Here is a 22,332-nt window from a genome sequence, read left to right on the forward strand (position 1 = left end):
GGTACTAACAGGACCACACTCAGTCTACTAGAACACAGTTTACGAGATGAGAGCACAGACAGACTTCCAGATGTGGACAATCCCCCACCATCACATGTAATGACACGTTTTTATGAGTTTTTTCATGTAAATCTAAATATATACTTTATTCATTTTGCACCAAAAATAAAGAGATTGCATTACTTTTTTTTAATCTAACATCCATTTCACCATTAACTCCACTTACAGACTGCCGTAAACGAAACTGTTTCCCTCCTCAAGCCAACTCTTTGAATTTTATATTCAATATTACATAAGTTTAAATATTACATTTTTTATATTATTGACCCAGAAAGCAAAATGTTGTGGTTTTTGTGAAAACACATTTTTTCTTAGTGTTTTATCCCCCCCCACACCCTGCAGTTTTTATACAATAAAACTATTATCGCAGCATCTTGTACTATTTAAAGCTTTACAGTTCCACCTTATTCACAGTGTATTGAAGTTCTGCAGAAATAATTGTAAAACTTTGATGTGGAGCTGGTGTAAGTGTGATGCTGGTACTTATTTGACATCCAGAAGCAATAAAAATGCAATTGACTCAAACTGCCTAAAGACAAGGGGCTTCCCCTCCTCCAGCTGCGTAAACACTCTGACCCTCTGCTGTCTGTTTCGGATCCTCTTGGAAAGACGTAGTTGTATCTTTTGGCGTAGCAGGTTAAGACCAACATGATTAAGCCTTTACCATTCCTGTGGTTCATTAAACAAGACAGAACTGCAACTCGGTTTGTTTCATTTTGCTCCAAGTGTCCCACCTCTCAGCAGAAAAACACTTCATGTGAACATTGGCAAGTTCCTCAGTACAGTTGAGTGTTCACAGTCAACACAATATTGAGATTTGTTTTATTAAACGTGGATGCCTTTTTTCTATTAGCATAGAAGAACATCAACTAGACCCGTACTCAGGTTAACATATGACGGCTTCAAAGTCATATTCATCACCTTTTTAACAGGCTTTAGTTTAAAAGCACTGAAGACAAGGCACCGCCACATTCCATGTTATTCTACGGTTACCAAGCAAAACCAAAATTCCTAGTAAACAGGTTGGAACAAGAGTCAACGCTCAGAGTCTTTTCCTCTGCATTTGCTGCCTACACAAAAAATGATGCTGCTCAACAGCCACGATTTAAATAAAAGCTGCATTATTAAACCTGTGCTGAGCAGTTCAGTTCAATATCAGTATTCACATATTCTCCAATTATTATTTTTTTACACTTGTTTATATTTATTTATTTCAGTTATTTTTAACCTTTCCATACACAAGTCAAAAAATGAAAAACACAAAACTGAAAAAAAAATGTACAGAAATTTTTTATGGCGCATGTCTGATATATGTGAAAGAAAACACAGATTGGGAAACTAAAATACTGAGTCGCAATGCTAGTTGACACACTATTATTTTAGCATTATTTGTTTTTTTATTTTAACGTATAATGCCTGTCCTGTAGCATTCTCAGTTTTTATCTGTGGGGGGAACGTAGGCTACTACATAAAAATGAGGGTGTAACATATTGAAGATGCTACAACGTGATGGTGTAGTTTTGTTCTCTACTTTCTCACCTCAAGAGTTCAGAAAATATATTTTTTTTCATTCTGGATTTCAAAATCCTACTAAAAAAAGTTGAAAAAATGTTTTCGTTTCACCACCATGCCTGTGTTTCGCACTGGTTGTTAAGGAGTACGGATGTGTTTGCACATGGGATTCATTTTTTACAAACAAAGTTTTAAAAAGTAAGAATTTTTTCTCTCTTTTTTTTATTTTTTATTTTTCCCCCAAATTACAGTTTCCAAAATCTTTGTGGTTACTTTTAAGTTTAATATGGTGACTATTATTAACCACTGGACAGGTCTGCTGTGACATTTGCTCTGTCACAGCAGAGCAAATGGGGACATTGGATGATTTCCAGACCTTTATGTAGGTAGATTAGATCAATTTTACTTGGACTTATCGGCCGATCACAGATCTCCCAAAATTAAGAAAATGGGGTTAGATTAATTGGCCAGCCAATTTATCAGTGCACCTTTAATCATAAGGTCAAACTGTGGTGAAGATTTATGGTTTGAAGCTAGCTCTCCTTTAAAGCTTGACATCAGTGGAGGAAGTTTTAAAGTAGAGAGACAGACAGCCAGTGACTACTTCATTTTCTGGACTGAAGTCCAGTCCAAAGAGTTTATCACAGTCTACCTCCAGATTTTAGGACAGGCAAGGACCGAACAGCCTGGACACACTACTGTCCTCAGCACTTATTGAGGACTTGTGGGTATTGAACCAGAATAATCCAACACAATCACATCGGCAGACTTGAGTCACAGCCGTCCAACAACAGTGTGCGACCAAGGTGGTGATCAGCTGTTGAGGTTTTCTATTGTAGTTTGATCTCCATTTATACAGTCCAATAAATGACACTAAAGACTCAACAGCAGAGTAAGCTGCTAGTCTTTGGCAGAGAAAACATGTTGCCGTTTTTCACCTGACAGAGATAATTCAGGAACAAATCCCGTGTGCTTCCTACTTCTTCATTACAATGTCAAACTCTGGGCCATAATGAGCGCAGACCCTCTAATTGTTGAAGGCTGGTACTCTATGGGGAATTCAATGTATGCATATCACCAGATATGCATCCTGATTCACAATCCAGTATTGTCAGCCTGGCGGGCCACCAGACTTTACTTGCGCCTCCACCAGGCTAAGCGTTGTTTATTTTAAATATGTTTCTTTTACACCAGTAGGAGTGACAGTAAGCTCCTTCGAGCTTTTTTCATTTGACAGTTTAGATAAATCATTCATGTAGACAAAGTTACAACAAGAAAAATCAACAGAAATGAATGTAACCATGGCGCTTTCAGCTGAACACTTTTCTCTTGAGTAAAGATAGTCAGTGCAAATCCCTGGTTGCTTATCAGGGCTAAAAGGTTTTCCCTGTCTGGGACTTAAACCAAACAAGCCCCAGACAGGGAACTTGTTTGGTTTCCTGTGTGTTTATAGACAGACACAGGTTCAACAACAAAAACAGCCACACACACAAAAAAAAGCTTGACTCAATGCAGCTGGTAAAATGTGGATGTTTTTTTGTCATTAGCTGCTAGTTTTCGAATATTTTTTCATCTTGCTTCTGTTAGCGTTTGATGACAGATTTGTTGACCTGGTGAGGGTGCCAGTACGTTGGTGGAAATCCGGTAAAAACGGGCTCCGGAGCTCGCCCAGTCGGAATCCAACAGAAGTGATCCGACTGCTGTGATGACCTCAGAGTCCCTCCGGTGTGTCTGAAGCCGGAGGAATGCAGGCAGCAGCGCCGAGCGCGCTTTGTGGTTTACATTCCAACACAGAAAAAACTGTTTTTATGAATGTCATCTGACCACGCCATAGCTGCGAGAGGTGCTGATTTGCCCTGGTGACCGTGTGTTCCTGTGTGTGCTTTCAGCTGCAGCGCCGCGGCTCCACCATGAGCAGCAGCGCAGGGCCGCCCGCCGGCAGGCTGGGGCTCTATGAGATCAAGGGTCTCCTGTTCTCCTTCCTGCACATCGTGAAGACCTTATCAGAAGGTCAGTCACTGACCGACACACACCATTCAGAATACACCTCAGTGTCGCCTCATGAACTCACGCTGTCTTCTGTCTTCCAGAGACTCTGATGGCCTACTGGAGCAAAATCAGCCCTCAGGACATCATGAATTTCCTCAGCTTGCTGGAGTGAGTAGAACGTGAAAGTAGAACCAACTCGCTCCATGTTGGCCTGTTTACACCCGCTGAGCTTGTAGTGAAACTAGGAACCTGTCCCATCACGCCTAATCTTTGTTCACGTTGTTTTCCCTGCCACCAGCAGGGAAAAACTTGTTCTCTGTTATGCAATGAAATAACAGTGAATTTAAGAGGTTATCTCCATGTTTTTTTCCCCCCCCTCCAGGACTTGTATTATCCAGTTTCGATACATTGGAAAGAGAAGCATTGGCAGGTAAGCCGGCAGCACTTTAACTTAAGTATAGCTTGGGCATATCAGCTGTCATCTGTCGACATGTCATCTGATCCCAGGGTTTGTACTACAGGCCAATTTTTCAACAGATTACGTCTTAACTGAGTTTACAAAAAAAAGTTTGACTTTAATTGGCAGGTAAAACATGAGCTTCCACACTGGCTTTCCCTCTGGGATCTTTTCTGTGTGGATTTGACATTTTCTCTCCACTCATATGTCCTTCTTTGTTCATCTCGGATCCAGCAGGTTGACTTCACAGCAGAGACATTCAGGATCATTGAATGCTGAGCTGAATATAGCTACGTTTTAATTACAAATGTGAAGAATTTTGTTGATATTCTGCTATTGTCGAAAAGCCCCACAAATCCTCAGTTGAGGTGTTTCCTTTAAATAAGAAAGGCATTTAAAATCACACGTGAATAAGTTTGTTAATGCAATAAGTCATTAAAAAACATAAAGACATGCTGCGCCATCATCCTCCAACTACTTCCTGTCTTTTTCTTCTTCGTGGTTTGTGCAGGTGGCAAAATATGGTTGTTGATCACAACTCATGTGATGCAAAAAAAGAAAACTGTTTCCGTTGCAGTTTTGCCAAGTAAACACATTTTTGATATTGCAAAAAAAAAAAAAAAAAGAAACACCTCATCGGAAAACTTTTTTTTTTAAAGCACTTTTTTTTTTTCAAAATTTCCATGTTTTCATTAGAATTTATTTTTGAAATGTCAAAAATAAATTTGACATTTCAAATTTGAAATTGCATCTAATTGTGCAATTGTCAAATATATTTTTGACGAAACAAAATGATTTTGAAGAATAAATAAATCAATTTTGACAAACTTCACTTATATAGTGTTAAAATAAAAGCCTGGAACACATGGAAGGATTCTCTTTGGATGCTCCGACTTCCCCATAGTCCAAAAACATTTGGTTCATTGGTCTCTCTAGATGTCAATGTCTAGATGTTACATCTATACAATTTGACATTTTTGACAAGTGAAAACAGATTAATTGTATTTATTTATTTTCACAAAAACTCTGGTCAGTTACTAAGAATACACAAAATAAATTAAGTGATTGTATGACATATACCAGAGAGAATGTGTTAAAAAAAAAAAAAAGCTGGACACAAATGCCCTTTTTCAGCTCTGTTCTGATCTGTCCTTCCACTGGTGAAAAAAAAAAAGTTCTGATCACATCTGCATATTAACCAAAAAATCCTTCCTGCCTTCCGGTCCAGGAGCCAGGACGTATGCGTGTCGAAGCTCTTCTCTTCAGACAGGAAGTCTCAGACAATGCCGGCCATGCGCTACAACCGCGCTAGCCTGATGCAGACCAAGATTCACCAGTTCAGCACCATGGAAACCTCCCTCACCCTCAACATAGGTAACCTTCTCCTCTGGTTTGCAGTATGCTAAACACCGTCTCTATGACGTTTACCCACTCAACCGTTTCTTGGGAAGGAACTGACACTGTTTAGTAAAGTGGAAACAGATATGCAAAAGTATTGGGTTGTATTCATGTTACTGTGGAAACAAATCAGGTTCTCTCAGTGCGCTTGGTTCATTTCTGAAAGGGTTTTGTGAGGACATGAAGAGGAAATTGTAGAGCCAGCGATCTGTAATCTATAGTGGATTTTACAGCCAACCTAAACCGAACAATTGAAAAATGCATCCTTGTAGTAATGGTTGGGTTCATATTTTAAATGGATTGGAGACATTTTTTCAAAATCTCACATTTATAAAATGATCAGGCTCTGATTTGTTCTTTTTGTAGGTTTTAGTTCATATTTTTTTTAGTTGAGACGTTGCATGTTTGGACAGTTCTCTGCTGCATCTGGAAGAATTAAAAGAGGATCGGCAAAAACAAACAAACTGGACCAGCAGTGTTTGCCAACAACTGATGTTGCTGTGGAATATCGTCTCTGCTGCCCGGGTTTGGAGCTGTTAGCATGTCACGGCAGTCCAGTGGCATGCTAGCAGTCTTCAGTTGGAGAAAAAAAATAATACATGGCAAATAAATATACATCAAATAATAAAAAGAACTCACCATCATTATTATCTGGGTTTGAAATCATAAAATGTTTTAACGACAGTGTGGAAGTACTTATCCTGCATGCTAATTTAGAAATGCTAACCATATAATTTATTTTATTTTACTGCCAGCAAACAGATGCGACTACATCTGTGGCAAACAAACTGCTGGCACCAGCAAGACAGCAGCTATGAAAACATGGTTTCTGCTTCACCGATACGCGGTAATTGATGAGATTAGGTGGCTAATCTGACAGTCTGTGTTGTTCTTCCCTGAGGCCTTCTAAAGAAACACAAATAGCATGAGTGGCTCCCAGACTGGCCTTAAACAAGCAAAGGTACACCAAAAAGCAACGGTGTTGGAACCAGTTCAGGATGGTGACTGCAGACGTGACCAACATGCAGACGAATGCAACCATGCGTGATCCGCTCTGTCATTTACCTGCAAGCTGAGGATCTCTATGAAAGAAGATAAATGCCAGACGGATTGGCTGTAAAGCTCTGAATGTTGTTGTAAATTTAAACACAGGTTGGCTCCGTTGTAGACACACGCTCGTCCTCTTGCCTAACTTGTTTTTGTCAAGATTCGAATCAGCAACATAGGTTCCAGAGTAATGTGTTGTTGTTTTGTTTGTTTTGGTTTTTTTTTGCATATGTTCAGGATATGAAGAAAGCTGCCACTAGTGATGGATGACGTGCCTGAATGTCTGATGCCTCCGTAGGCCTCAGGGCTAGACCCTATGTAACATGACAAATACATTTTTATACGGTTTGGCCTTTAATCCACACTCAGTTTAATATCACTAAAAATTAGTAGTTATAAAAGTGACTTGAGAAATTTGGGTTTTGTGTTTGAAAACAGAGACCTAGGGTCGCGTGCATTACAGTCTGTGACAAATAGTGCAGTGATCTATCGGCATGCTTGCTTTGACAGGATTCCCATTCAACATCGTTTTGTGTTTTATTAACTTTATATTCTAATACACTATCTGAAAGTAGTCTAACCTATATAACTAGAACTGTTGACACAAATGAAGCTCCTGGCATCATGTTTAACAAGAAGTCGTGATTGTTTTGAAGCAGTGTGATTGGCTGACATAGGTGTTAACTTTGTGCTACACTGTCCTCTATTGGTTTGGCATGTTTAAAACTACTCTGTATGTGCGGCCTCATGTGGACTCAATCGTTTCTGAAACCAATCCTCTGTGTTCGGTGTTATCTTTTTAAACAGATTTTCATTTTTATAAAAACGTGCCTCAGAAATACAATCCACACCAAAGAAAACAAATATGTCACAGGTCCATTTATTATCTGTTAATTGTGTGTTAGAGAAATAAATAACATCACAATTCAATAATATCTCAGTTATCCTAAATGGAATTTAAATGTTGTCCTAAATCTCATCCAAGTATCTTCAAAGAGTAATGAGGTTCCAGAGTAATGAGGTTCCAGAGTAATGAGGTTCCAGAGTCATGAGGTTCCAGAGTAATGAGGTTCCAGAGTAATGAGGTTCCAGAGTCATGAGGTTCCAGAGTAATGAGGTTCCAGAGTCATGAGGTTCCAGAGTCATGAGGTTCCAGAGTCATGAGGTTCCAGAGTCATGAGGTTCCAGAGTAATGAGGTTCCAGAGTCATGAGGTTCCAGAGTAATGAGGTTCCAGAGTAATGAGGTTCCAGAGTCATGAGGTTCCAGAGTCATGAGGTTCCAGAGTCATGAGGTTCCAGAGTCATGAGGTTCCAGAGTCATGAGGTTCCAGAGTAATGAGGTTCCAGAGTCATGAGGTTCCAGAGTCATGAGGTTCCAGAGTCATGAGGTTCCAGAGTCATGAGGTTCCAGAGTAATGAGGTTCCAGAGTCATGAGGGTCCAGAGTCATGAGGGTCCAGAGTAATGAGGTTCCAGAGTAATGAGGTTCCAGAGTCATGAGGGTCCAGAGTCATGAGGGTCCAGAGTAATGGGGTTCCAGAGTAATGAGGTTCCAGAGTAATGAGGTTCCAGAGTAATGAGCGATGGTGCAGGAAGGATCTCCAGTAGCAGTCAGTCTTGTTGCAAATCTGAAGATGTCCATGAAACGCTGTCAGCTCAACATCTGGGCAGCAAAGATGATATTTCATAGTAACATATATTCGATGACATCATCACTACTAATCCACCTCATTTGCTTTTGCCTCTTCTCTTCAAATCTCCGCCTGAAACATTAAGAGTCTGGTCTGTCACGATGGATGGTTTCAACTTCCTCCTTCTCTTTGCAGTTTGGGGTCGTAGTTCAGGTATCAGTTGATCTTTTGAGATGCTAATCAGCTGCTCCCAGTTGTAAAAGCAACATCTTACAGTGATGCATCATATCAACTGTCTGAAAGTTAAAAAAAAAAAAAAAAAAGTCTGAGCAAAAATCCTCCCAGCTGCACAGCATCCAAAACCAGTGCGAGTTCTTGTCCAAACATGCAAACCAAGAGAAAAATGATGTCAGTTGCAAAAAAGTGGATAAATATTTGGTTAAACGACTTTCATTTTGTCCACACCCATTTCGTGCCCAATAAAGCCTCTTTGTTCGGGCCTTCTGTGCCACTGGAAGTGGAACATGCCTACAGCATGATGCAGCCGCCGCCGTGTTTGACAGATGGTACAGTGTTTCAAGCTTTCTGCTCATTATGGCCAGAAAGCCTTAATAAGAAGTTTTGGTCTATTTTCCATTTCAGTTTCTAGTGCAAACATCTTAGACAAAACTAACTTACAAGTAACTTATGGGAAGGAGCTTGTGTTAAGGCCTTAATATTCCACTGACAGATTATTTCACTTATAACATGGGAAAATGTCATGTTTTAGGAGAAATGATCTGTCAGTGTAACTAGTACTTTTTCATTAATATGGAGGAATTAGTATCGTAAAAATACTTGGTAAGATTTATTGGGGTTTTTTGCAGTGTTGGTTCATCACTTGTCAATCATCAAATTAGAGAAGAGGAGACAACATGAAAAACCTCTCTTTTTTTGGACACATTGTGAATCTGCAACACCAGCTGAATATGTTTTTGTAATAAACAACTCCTCTGTGTCTGTGTTTGAAGGGGCGGGGCCGTCGGAGGCAGAGATCCACCATCAGGCTCTGCTGGAGGGCAACATCTCCACCGAGGTGTCCCTGAGTGTCCTGGACGTCCTCTCTCTCTTCTCCCAGTGTTTTAAGGTCAGCACACACACCCTCACACGCCACACCTGCAGATGGACACCATGGTGACGACGAGGCTGACTCGTACTCGTTGCAGACCCAGCTGCTGGACAGCGACGGTCACAACCCCCTGATGAGGAAAGTGTTTGACGTCTACCTGACCTTCCTGAAGGTGGGCCAGTCGGAAGCCGCTATCAGACACGTGTTCGCCGCGCTCCGAGGTTTCATCAACAAGGTTCACACACACACACACACGCACGCACGCACGCACACACACACACACACACACACACACACGCACACACACACACACACACACACACACAGAGAGAGAGGTGACTAGTTGTCTCGGTTTGGACACAGCAGGTGTTTGAGGTTTTATGATTCACATTTATTTATTTATTTTCACATCCTGAACGAGAAGCTCTTCTCTGTTCTTGTTCAACATGTTTATCCCAGTTTACACGCCATCTTAGATTTCCACTCTTGTATACAATGTTTTTTATTTCTTATTTACATTTTTAAGTCAATTCGGGAAGCCCAGACAAGTGAAGTGAGCGCACCCACTTCCCTAAAGACGACTTCCAAGTAGCATCCTGCGATATCAGTTTCTGCACTTTGTCGCTCTAACAGAGTGTGAAACACTGAGGAGCTTCTTCGTTTCATCCTTATGCTAAGCAGCTGCAGTGAGGCTTGATCTGCTGAACTCAAATGTTCTCTTAGATTAATGCTGCGTTCCATTTGTTCTCTGAACTGGGAAATTGATCTGTAACTCGGCATGACACAATACGGAAATTTTACTGGACGACAAATTCTTCCAATAGTTATTGCAATAAACAATAATATTGTTGTGGAACCATTTTCAAGAAATGTATTGTTAACGGAAGTTCGATCTCTGGAAAACAAATTTTAAATTTGTGAAGAACATTTAACACTGAAGATGTATCATATATCCAAAATAAAACACTCAAAGTCAATAAATAAAACAGAAATAAAATTAAAAAAACACACAACTTCATGGATCATGAAGTCTCTATCAAATTGGCCTTCAAAAAATATTGATGATCAGAATGGTCATCAAAATTTTTTGAATATTCAGAAATCAGAATGATCAAGCTGACTTTAATTTATCATGCGATTAATTGATTAATTGCATATTGCGCCAGGTTAACGTCTGCAATTTGCAATATTGTGAAGGCTAATACTCTTTCTCATCACACTAAACACGACAGGCCGACTTTGCATTTCAACATGGCTGCTCCTCACATTTACAGTTGCAAGCTGTGGTGGATACACATGTGAGAATGTTAGGGTTAGGGTTAACATCTGCAACTCTAAATTGAACAAATTAAAAGTTGTGTTTACTTACGGAAAGTAAAGCTTAAATAGCTGTTTGTAAGACGTACTGCAGGCAATGTCTCTGGCCGTCGTCATGTTGAAATTCCCACTTTTTAACTAGATGGCTGCTTATTCAGGTTGCTGAGTTTCTCAGGTAACTGAATTCCAGTTACCCAGAACTCTGGGAAGTGAGCAACTGCTTTCAGTGGATCAGAGGGCTGAAGAAGGACGGTTTGTTTTGGTGCTTCATGTCAGTTTGGATAAAGATCCAACAACAGCAGCTCCACCAATCAAACAGAAGGTTGAGTCCTTTGATCTTTCATCATCAGGCTTCCCCTCCACCCCCCATCAACAGTCATTCTGGAGTCTAATATAATTATACCTATAATGATGGCTGAACAGTTGATTGATGGGACGGTGTGTTCAGAGTGACGTTCCACTAAAATCATTTTGGATGTTACTCAAAAACTTCAAATTTGCAAATTTACATACAGGACCTTTTACAGCTAACTGTCAGCAGTGGAAATCTTTTCTTCTTATCAATACAGTATCTTATCAATACAGTATTTAGTGAAAGCTAAATCAGTATGCCAACATGATATTTGGTGAAAACTAAAGCAATGACTTAAATTCAAATGATTTCTTTCCTGTGCCTTTTGGTTGCTTTTCTGCTGAAATTTCTCTGTGCCTGGCTTAAGTTTTGGTGAAACTTAAGCCAGGCAATGTTCAAAGCTTGGAGATCTGTGGTATTTGTGGCGGTTAGAGATCACAGCCATCCAGAAATAGTACCAAAACAGAACTACATATTTTAATAATTCAAACACCAAATATGGCTTAATATACATTAATACACATAGTGAAAACCGTCTTAGCAGAAGCTAACAGCGACAGTCTGCCTTATTTCCACTCTTGGGAGTACACCCAATCAGCGCGAAGGGAAATAAATGGCTCTCCTGGATTGGCTGCTTTGCAAACACCAACCAGTAGTGTTTCAAGTAGCATTGAGTCTAGGTGTTTCAGCTTCCTGTTCTGTGTTTTCTTTCAAATATTATAGATATGATCTATAAAAAAATCTGTGCAAACAGGTGAACTTTCCACTGATATTTTTGCGTTACACAGAAAAATCCGCTAACATGCAGGAGCTGCACAGCAGCAGCACATTGCTCAGAGAGATCACAAAAAACAAGGAGTGACTACTTCAGGAGGGTTTCCATTCTCTCTCTAAAATATGAAACAGAAGTTATCTTTAAGAGTTGACCGTCAACTACTCTTTGTACCGTTCCCAATAAACCGACCAGTGATTTAAAGCAGTTGGATTTAACTAGAGCAACTCTGAAAAGTGGTCAGCAGATAAATCATAGAGTTCCTCCTTTTCATGGAGCGTCTCAAAACTGTAAACTACAACTTCGATTTGGTCTGTCGAGACAGCAGCATTTTGGTTTCAGATTTGGATCAAATAAATTATTAGGCCATGTGAAGCATAACTGCAGATTATCTGGTCGTTTCTGCTGGATTCCAGAAACCCTATCAAGGAATCTCTATCCCTTGTTTTTCACTTTTAGTCGATGCTTCTTCACTTTTAACGTTGAGTTAACATCAGCTGCGTTATAGTACTTCGGAAAATCTGATTTCTCCTTCAGTCTTCCTCAGTTCTAGAAAAATATTTAATTATACATATTAATGTTGACAAAGGTGTGAATCCTTTGTACTGTTTGCTCTGTACCAGTGTTTTTATGAGTTCTTTTTAATGCCGTTTCCTGCTTTGGCATGTTTAATGTCTGACATGGAGAACTCTGTAGACACTCTGTAATCACAAGGGAATTCTTAGTGGCATCTTTTTTATTTGTTTGCAAAGCAAAGTTAGAATCAGAACATTACTCATGATGTTTTCTCCTTCAGAGAAGCGCGTCCACAGCGTTTCAACCGTCCTGTGCATCGTGCCTCAGACTTATGCTTTCTAATTTCCTCTGCTGTTTCCTGCTCACTTCCCTTCGTGCCGTTCCTAACTTTATGTCCTAATCTCAGTGGCTGTCTTGGATCTGCTTTTAATCCACTGACTAACACACTGCCCCCTCCGTCGCCCCCACAGTTCCCGTCTGTGCTGTTTAAGGGCCGTGTGACGCTGTGTGAGGACCTGTGCTGCGAGGTGCTCAAATGCTGCGTCTCCAAGCTGGCCGTCCTGCGGGCCGAGGCGTCGGCACTGCTCTACCTGCTCATGAGAAACAACTACGAGTTCACCAAGAGGAAGACCTTCCTGCGCACGCACCTGCAGGTAGGGCATCAGGTCCACCCGATGGGTCCAGTCACGTGCTTCTCTGAGAGATTAATTAAATACAAACATTCACAACTCTCACTTCACTTTTTCCCTATTTAAAGCATTTAAACTGTTTTTTTCTTCTTCTTTTTTGTGTCCCGTGTTTTTTTGTTGTTTTTTCTTTCTTACCCTCCGCAGATTATCATCGCGGTGAGCCAGCTGATCTCTGACGTGGCACTGACAGGCAGTTCCCGTTTCCAGGAGTCGCTTTCCATCATCAACAACTTTGCGAACAGCGACAAGGCTATGAAGGTAGACGAGATGCTCCCTAAAATTGTCCCATAAAAGCAGGATTCTGCTCAAAGACACCTTTGTGGTCCAAGTCTGGTTGTTCTTTCATTTCAGATTTGATCAAACTGAAATCCGGAGTAGAACCAGTTTGTTTGTAGTTGGTGGTTTGTTTACTCTTAAACCTGAGCAGTTTCAGTTATGGGCCTTAGAAGTGATATTAATACAGCTTTCATGATTTAACTGGTCCCTTTTTCAGGGTGGAGTGTTTATATGAAGTACATATGTAACTATTTTTAAATGTAAGAATTGGGTTTGAACATATTGTTGTCAGGGTGGTGGATGTATCATGCTGTGGGCCGGATAGGCTGACAGTGGTTCTAGTGCTGAGTTCATTTGTTCCCTAATTAGCACAAGGTCAGATATATACATACACCCTCATCAACATTTGGATAAATGTTCTTCACACATTTTTTGGAGTCATCATGAACTCCATACATCTAGGTAGAAATATGCATCTATGACTTTTGTTAGCAGAATTGTTAAGCTCTATTAAACTAGCGTCCTCTAGGGGTAGTCGGAAACCATTTCTGTGTGGAATTATTGTTGTTAGTGGTGGGCACCGCTAAGTACAAAGTTAGTTGTGCTGCTAACACTGTAGCACTAATCAGAAGCGTTAGTTCCACTAATGCTAAAGCGCTTCACCAACATAGTATTGAATACATACTGAAACAATGTCCAACTGTCTGGCTGCTGATTGGAGGGGAAGTTGAGGGATTTGAGGGTAGTTTCCCTTCTTCATTATGTTGCCTACTTTGTACAACGCTTTCAGTATCTCTACAGCTATAACCAGAAGTTTACATACACCCAATAGAAAGACACACACACCTTTTTTTGTTTTTGTCTCACAGTCTGAAGTTAAATTAGACCAAACTGGTTATATTTTAGGTCAGGTTGAATGACCAATAATATTTTTATTTGCTACATGCCACAGTAATAAGGGAGAAAATATCAGATTTATTTCTTATTGTCTAGAAAAAAATCTGAATTTACAAATTTGGTCTAATTTGACTTCAGACAATGAGGAGAAGAAAAAGGGTTTATGTGTCTTCAGTGTGATTCTGACACCTCTGTGCTTCATAGTTGGTTTAGTCTAAGGTTTGCTCAATTTTAGTTTAAAGAAGTTAATTTCTAACTGTTCAATACAGTTGGTGTCCAACTGGAGCCAATCAGGAGCCTTGTTGGGTTAAAGCAGGTTTTAAATCTGCGTACCCATTTCAAATGTGCATAAAACTTTGTCAATATTCCACCTACAGGTAACACAACTGCTGTGTTTCAATGTAATCAATTAATTTAAAATAACATGAATAAGTTTATTCACTCGATAAGCCATTAAAAAAACATGATCCTCCAACTACTTCCTGTCTTCGTCTTCTTCATGGTTTGCCAATGTCAAATTTATTTATGTAGCACTTTAAAATCCGGTTTAAAACTGCACCAAAGTGCTGTACAAAAACGATAATGAAATACGTTGATAAAAAGAAAAAGAGAAATATTACAAGGGAAAAAAATCCAAATATAATGTTAAAATAATATAAGTAATAATAATTGTGTTAGTGGCAACATCCAGCTGTTGCTCATGTGACTTGTGAAAAAATTATTTCCGTTCTAATTTCGATACGGCCAAAAGCACACATCATCGTTATTCGAAATTGAGCAAATTTATTTTCAAAATGAGAAACTGAGCAATTATATGGTCAGTAGAAACACAGCTGATATTTCTTATCACTGTGTTAAATTAGTCTGTTGACACATGTCCTGACATGAGTTAATGAAGTTGTGTGTTTGCTGCATGCCCCGCAGTCCACAGCGTTCCCCGGTGAGGTGAAGGGTCTGACCATGCGGATCCGGACGGTTCTGATGGCCACGGCCCAGATGAGAGAGCACGAGAAAGACCCCGAGATGCTCCTGGACCTCCAGTACAGCCTGGCGCTGTCCTACGCCAGCACACCGGAGCTGCGCCGGACCTGGCTGGACAGCATGGCCAGAGCTCACCTGAAGAACGGAGACCTGTCTGAGGTATCTGAAAGGAAACACGGGCAGCAGGTTCATTCTGGGCTCTCGCTGCAAACACGTTTATGTCTTTTTTACGCCCTGCGAAGGCTATGTGCTCTAACCGGTCATTGCTGTCTTGGCTAATTGATTTTATGTGCTCTAAAATTCTTTTAATATTTTCACTTTCTTTGTCACACAACAATTTGAGCAACAACAGAGAGAGAGAGAGAGAGTTTTATATTTAAGAGGTTGAGCCCTTTTCTCAGATACACGCCCTGCGCAAATATCTGCACAGCACTCAGGATCCACCCCCTGCTGTCCTTTAATGTGTACGAGCTGCTGATTGAAGTGTTGGACAGTAAAACCATAAACTGATGATTGATTTGAGACTCCTACTGAAGACAGTAATTAAGGAAGGCAATAATTAAGGGAGAGTAGTTGGAATTAAAAAGGACAAAATAAGAATGGCCATTACGGACAGTCAGTAAGACTTTCATTGGCTGTTTGGACATGTTGTTTCCATCTAAGAGACCATATGAAACAAGTGGAGCATGAAGAGGATCTTAAAGGAGTTTTATTAACAACTGCAAACATCATTCAACACTCAATGTGTCTACGGCTATCTCAAAATTATTTTAATTGTTTTATGAACCATTGGAGAAGTATATCCTTCTGCACACTTGAATTGTTTAACCTCACTCTGATATTAATACCAGCCAATCAGAGCCTCGGGCCCACAGCATCACAGGCCCTCCACCATGCTTACCAGTTGCAATGAGGAGTTTTCTTCATGTCCATCCAAGACAGAATTCTGCTTTTTTTTGTGGCCCTAATCCTCTTCTGTAGGTCCCATTTAAAATCCAAGCTGAATTTACAAAAAAGAAAGTTTTTTATAAATTATATATTTTTTCCTACACTGGTAAAAAAAAGTAAATATATAAAACAACCACACAGTCAAAAGTGATATTTTGACTTCTTAAGTCAGCTTGACCCTTTAGGAACTCCTAATTAATAAGTTTTCTGTGGTATAAATATTGTGAAATACAGATGCTTACATAGTCAGCCACCACCCAGAACAGATGGCGTGATAAGGGAGGTAAAAATATCTTGGAACAAAGAGGAGGCGTGGTTGTTCAGATAGATTACACTGCTGCATTTAAAGATTCAAAAATGTCATTTTTAATGCAGAACCAGAAATTTTAACATATTTGTTTTCGGTCTTATATTGTTCTTGTATCTTAGATTTTTTTTTGTTTTACATGTTTAGTTTTTTTCATTTGAACACTTTTTGAAAATAAGTTCCTTTCTTCTGGTTTTAGGTTAAGAAAAGAATATATATATATATATATATTATATATATATATATATATATATATATATATATATATATAATATATATATATATATATAAAACCGAAAACAACTTTGAAAACAACATTTGTGTGTTTACACTCAGATCTGACCGCATTGCGTGTTTGTGTGTTGAAAATGATTTTCCAGCTGACGATGCATCAACTATCTCTGTCATTGTGACATTGTGATGGCAGGATGAGGTATGCCGTAGTGTTAGATTCCATTCCAGTTTGTATTGGCCTCAGTTGTAAGCTAGTTTTATGTTCCTTTATGCTTGTTTCTGTTTCTCGTTCTGCTCTGAGACAAACTGAACCCATCCAGTTGGTTTGTTTGTGCCTCTCTCTCTTCGCAGGCTGCCATGTGCTACGTTCATGTGGCCGCGCTGGTTGCTGAATATCTGTACAGAAAAAGTAAGTCTGAACACAAAAACAAGCCGTTGTTTTTATCCCCACCTGAGGACTAATAATAACTCTGCTGGGTTAAAGCGTCATGTTTGACAGCGATTGGCTGCTTAAGATTCCTGAGAACTAAAACTAACAAACCAACAAAACTAAAACCAAGTTAACATTTTCATTAACTGAAATAAATTGAAATGGTAATTAATAGGGAAAAAACTAAAACTAACTGTAACTATACCATGCATTTATAAAACTAAAACATGCTGAATTATAGATATGATATCTTTCATTTTCATGTTTATGAATCTATTTATTAGCCTTTTGAACTGAGGTGAAATTGATTTGCGCCCCCTCCCCAGTCCACACAAGAGCTTTACATCAGCTGTCGGCAAATTACGGCACGCCTGGCTTACACGAGTCTGCAAAATGGCGACAGCAGAGGTTGAGACAAAACACCAGTCAGTTGGTTGTTCAACAATAATTTAATACATTTTTTGAAAATGGTACCTTTGGTTGACCTAAAAATTAACTCAGGTAATCTGAGGTTACCTGAGTGTAATCTTAGGTAAGATTACATTTAGGTAATCTAAGCATGTTTGTTTAGTTTTGTTAGCATGAAAAAACTAAAACTACTATAAATAACAAATAAAAGCTAAACTAAAACTAAACAACATTTAACTAATAATAATGGTAACACTTTATTTGAAGGGGTTTATGACACAGTCATAAACGTGACATTACAGTGACATAACGTAACAGTGGTCATGAACATGAAGGCGTGTTCATTAATGTTTACAACTATTTGTCATAAGGCGTCATTCACTTTATGGCATAATGACACTTTAATGATACGTTGCACTAAAAGTTGCATTAAAAGTCCATTAAAAGTGTAAGCTTTGCATTATTTGGTTAATGACAATTTTAATGGAAAGTTTTAATAAAATTTGCATAAAAACTCATTAAAAGTGTCAACTTTGCATTAAAAGTGTCATTATTTATTTGCATGAAGACTCCATTATGTTTGACAGTCATGTCAGTCTTATGCTCACCCCTTCAAATACAGAGTTACCATAGTAACTAATAAAAACTAGTAAACACACTCTAAGAACTAATGAAAATTAACTGTATTAGGCAAACAAAGTCACAATGAAGTAAAACTGAACTATTTTGTTCAAAAACTCAAAACTATTACAACCCCGGACTGGACTGCAGACAGCCAACCAGGCTGCAAAACCATCACTGGTCGACCTGAGTGATCATTTTCCTGCTGTGGTACTTCAGGAAAATGTCCTCCAGTATCGAAAGACCTCCCTGTGCGCCGCTGCATGCAAAGGAGGTGTCTGGCCAAAACCATCATCTCACAACTAGCTTCTATCTCATGCAAATCTCACCTTAAAATAATCCGCTAAGCAAATGCGAGGCGGCTGTCGGCAGTGACAGCAGGTTGTTTATCTGCAAAGAATGACATGCATCTTTGAGTTATATCTGCTTCCATTTGGGACCAAGTCATGACACGGCGTAGCCATGACCCACATTGTGCTACGTGTGTTTGTGCGAGGTGAATTCCTTAAAGCGACAAGTGTGTTCATGTGAATTTACTCAGAGCCGGTGCCTTCGCTGCTGGTATGAGTCGATCAATCGTGTCAGAATTTTTATTTCTTTTTTTTTCTGCTCCTCGTCAATCAGAGTTGTTCCCCTGCGGTCTGACTGCGTTCAAGAAGGTCACCCTTAACATCGAGGAGGAAGCGGCCATGAAGGAGGACACAGGAATGCAGGATGTGTATTACACTGAGGTGTGGCCCTGGGATTTCATTTTCTTATAATAAACACGACTGTTTGCTTTTCAAAAGCCCCGATTCTGATAATATGTCAAAGAAGACTCTGCTTTTTATCAAGAAAATACATTTTTAGCTCCATTGATTTTGACTCTTTTCTTCACAGTAGCGTTCAGAGTTTACCCTTCCCTCTGTCCTGTTTCTCAGGAAGTCCTGGTGGAGCACCTGGAGGTGTGTGTGGAGGCCCTGTGGAAAGCCGAGCGTTATGAGCTCATCACACACATCGCCAAGCTTATCATCCCCATCTATGAGAAACGCCATGAATACGAGGTATCGCATCAGTCCGGCTCAGGTTTTGTTTGTTGTTGTCATAATCGGACCTGCCAGTCACTTTCTTTGACAGTGAAACTTTTAGCATTCCGCCCACTGAGCCGTTTATCTCAACCTGCTCGACTTGTTCTGAGTCATAAGGGCTTTTTACGCAACACTGATTTTCTCTGTCCTAAAGGAAGGGACTCGCTAGACCCCAACTGACTGGCTGTGAAAGTCAAGAGAATGAAACAGATTAATGAAGTGAGCTTGTTTACACATCGTCTGCTCACTGAACTGATCTGTATTAAAAAACATATTTCAGACTGTTTTTAATGCTCCATGTTTGCCTTTCCAGTATCACTGTGACTAGGGCGTCACTGTGAAACACAGGGTGACGTTTCTAAACTAGCTTGATAACTCACCATTGTTCTTGTAAAGATGCTGGTTTAATAGGTAACGTTTTAATCATATATCTGTAGATTTGGCAGGAAATAGTAAATGGACTGAATCTAAAATAGTCATACTGACCACTCAGTGCTTTACATTGTGGATAATCATAATCACAAAATATGTAAATGGATAAAGCAATGGTGGGAACTTCTAACTGTAAAGGTAGTTGCACTAATCCTAAAGCACCAATAAAGTAACATTAGTTCTGTTAATTCTAAAGTGCTACACCAACATTTAGCAGAAGCTAATGCTAAATCATTAAAGCACTAAATTCAGTCAGGTTGATGTTCACCATGTGCTAAAACATAGCGTATTGCTAAGCGTGCTAAACTCTCAAAGTTAACAAGAACACTAAATCACTAGGCGACAAATGAACTCGGCTATAGTAACAATTTTCAGTTAAAGTTTTTTCTTTGGTTAGATGAAGCCACATGGTAGCACCAATTCTGAACCGTGCCTGAGAGCTACAAGGTGTTAAAAAGGGCCCAGACTTTCTGGTTTATGGTAGCATGAGTGCATGTAAAAAATATCTGAGGGATGTTCCTGCTGAGCAGTAATGAAGCTGTTCACTGTCTGGTCATTTCATCTGGAAAACATCCTCACAGGCTGCATAAAAGTTTAAAAACGGCTCAAACTATTTTAGTTTGAGCTTTCTAGGGAAAGAAAACAGGCCTTTGAGAGCAGTGGGAGGTAGAACATCTCCATCAACAGGCTTTTATTTTGAAGTAGTAACTAGATGTCAGTCATTGTTAACAAAATATTTTGTTTTTTTCTCCTCCTGACTCTCAGGCATGTTGAAAGTTTGTCCTAAAAGCTGCCAGTCTGTAACCTGAAACAGTCCAAACAAACCGTCTCTTCTCTTTAATACGTCTCCTTCCAGTCAGTGGAGGGTCTTAGTTTCCAGTTTAACCTGCTGGGTTACTTACAGAGTCTTGCAAAGGTATTTAGTAGCTGCACATTTTGTGCCATTACAAGCTCAGCTTTAAAGCCTTTTATTGATCTTCTATGCGATAGACTAACACAAAGACGCACATACCTGAAGGGAGAGGTTATAGTTTGAAGTGAACATTGGTACCGTCAATCTTCACTTGACGGTGAACAATTATTCTCAGAATTAAAACGGCAATTCCACTGTTAGTTGAAATACGGGCATCATTAAATTCTCTCTGGCTCCTTTTAAAGTCATTGATTTCCCATGGTAAATATGCTCCTCAGAGTGAAATCTTTTCCAAATCATTTAACGCCACCGTTGCTAAACTCCATCTGAAGAGAAAAAATCTCAGTGCCTCCACACACAAGAACTTCAGACCCATTTTTAAATGACCATTTGTAAGCAAAGAATTATAGAAACTTGCTCTTGTTCAATTGAACAATTTTCTGAAACTGACTGTAGTAGATTTTCTTAATTTTGGGACGTCGACCGTATCCGTGTCTGTGACAGCCTCATGCTGTGGGTGGAGACACGGCAGTGACTGTGTTTGTTTTCATCGGCTCCTGGTTTTATCTTATCTGTGTATTAATTCCTTATGCTGTGTGAAATCCTCTGTTTACTCCGTGGACATGAAACAGATCCTATAAATGACTTGTTTCTTCTGACTGGTTGTGTTTCAGAAACTGAGCCGCCTGTATGACACTCTGCACAGAGCCTACAACAAAATCATGGAGGTGATCCAGTCAGGCCGCAGGCTGCTGGGGACGTATTTCAGAGTGGCTTTTTATGGGCAGGTACGTTCTGCAGGGTTTATTCATCCAGGAGAGAGGCTTCACCTTCAGGATAAATGTCACTGCTCTCTCACAAATCATACGTAAATTTTTCCTCTTTTTTTTTTGTTGGAATGACAAATTATTACTGAGAATTTTTGCAGGAAAATTTACATTACCTAGAAGTTTACATGCACTAATATTATAATACTGTGTCTTTTAAGAATTTTTCATAAATATCGGTAAATTGAAAAATATGATTAAATGTTGTTAATCCGCACCATTCACTAATTTAAGTAAGTGGCGTTCTGAAGAAGCCTATTCAAATGGAATGTTTGTCAAGAGCAGTTTTTGTGTTTGTGGGGTTGTCTCTGCCTTACAGATACCTAAAAAATTACATATAAATAGTTTAACATCATTTTTACATTTATCACAATAGTACCACAAACTATCATGATAAAATAAGTGACTATCACCCACCATTACTAGTGAATGTCATTGTCACAGTGAAATAGGCTGTGGTAAACCATTATTTTAGTAGTTGAGTAATCTATCAATCAACAGTTGTATCTATCAACTGACGATTAATCGAGTAATCGAATAAAAAAATTTGATAAAGTAAAACATTGGCAAATACTGTGATAGGCTTAGAAGCTTATAAAATGGATCAGACTTTTTAAGTCAACCTGGGAAAAAATTTTAAAAATTGAAATTGTATTCAATTTAATAAAGATAATAAAGCAGAAGGCTTAGAAAGATGTATTAAAATGTCGATAGTCCAGCTTGTAGTTTACATATTCGTCTTCAGTCAGAAGACAGAACATGAAAAGTGGACATTTCTGAGGAAAAGAGGACGTTTGTTATGCTAACACTTAGCATTCGTCAACAACTTATAGGCAGAAGTGAGAGCGTTGCGCAACACAAATAATCATCCGTCTGGAACATGGCGCGTTAAACCGTAAAACACCAATAATGAAGATTCAAGGCAAATTATCTGCCTCAAGGTATTTTAATAATCTAAGTACTTGAATCAGTAGATTAATCTTTACCTGAGGAAAACAAGATGGAACTGAAACGGACTGAAACGCCACTCAGCAAGGAGGAAGCCAAAAATACAGATTACAGTTTGTAAATGCTTACAGGGACGAAGACTTTAGTTTTTGGAGCTAAAATATGTCTTTTGGCCATGATTACTTTTGTTATAGT

General features: G+C 39.2%; 1 protein-coding gene across 3 annotated transcripts in view; it reads left to right on the forward strand.

Moving 5' to 3' along the window:
- dock11 (dedicator of cytokinesis 11) overlaps positions 1–22,332 on the forward strand; it is an 82,202-nt gene that overhangs the window by 48,941 nt on the left and 10,929 nt on the right. For all 3 annotated transcript variants that reach the window (XM_014991568.2, XM_014991564.2, XM_014991566.2), the window contains 13 exons: positions 3,462–3,582; positions 3,663–3,729; positions 3,944–3,991; positions 5,247–5,392; positions 9,105–9,220; positions 9,300–9,437; positions 12,630–12,812; positions 12,993–13,106; positions 14,946–15,161; positions 16,843–16,900; positions 18,575–18,681; positions 18,871–18,993; positions 21,037–21,150. In XM_014991568.2, coding sequence (XP_014847054.2) covers positions 3,462–3,582; positions 3,663–3,729; positions 3,944–3,991; positions 5,247–5,392; positions 9,105–9,220; positions 9,300–9,437; positions 12,630–12,812; positions 12,993–13,106; positions 14,946–15,161; positions 16,843–16,900; positions 18,575–18,681; positions 18,871–18,993; positions 21,037–21,150 — 1,551 coding nt within the window. The remainder of the gene's footprint in view (positions 1–3,461; positions 3,583–3,662; positions 3,730–3,943; positions 3,992–5,246; positions 5,393–9,104; positions 9,221–9,299; positions 9,438–12,629; positions 12,813–12,992; positions 13,107–14,945; positions 15,162–16,842; positions 16,901–18,574; positions 18,682–18,870; positions 18,994–21,036; positions 21,151–22,332) is intronic.

This window comes from Poecilia mexicana, unplaced genomic scaffold (assembly GCF_051168715.1).
Source record: "Poecilia mexicana isolate PSO_F unplaced genomic scaffold, ASM5116871v1 scaffold_18, whole genome shotgun sequence".
Taxonomy (NCBI): domain Eukaryota; kingdom Metazoa; phylum Chordata; class Actinopteri; order Cyprinodontiformes; family Poeciliidae; genus Poecilia; species Poecilia mexicana.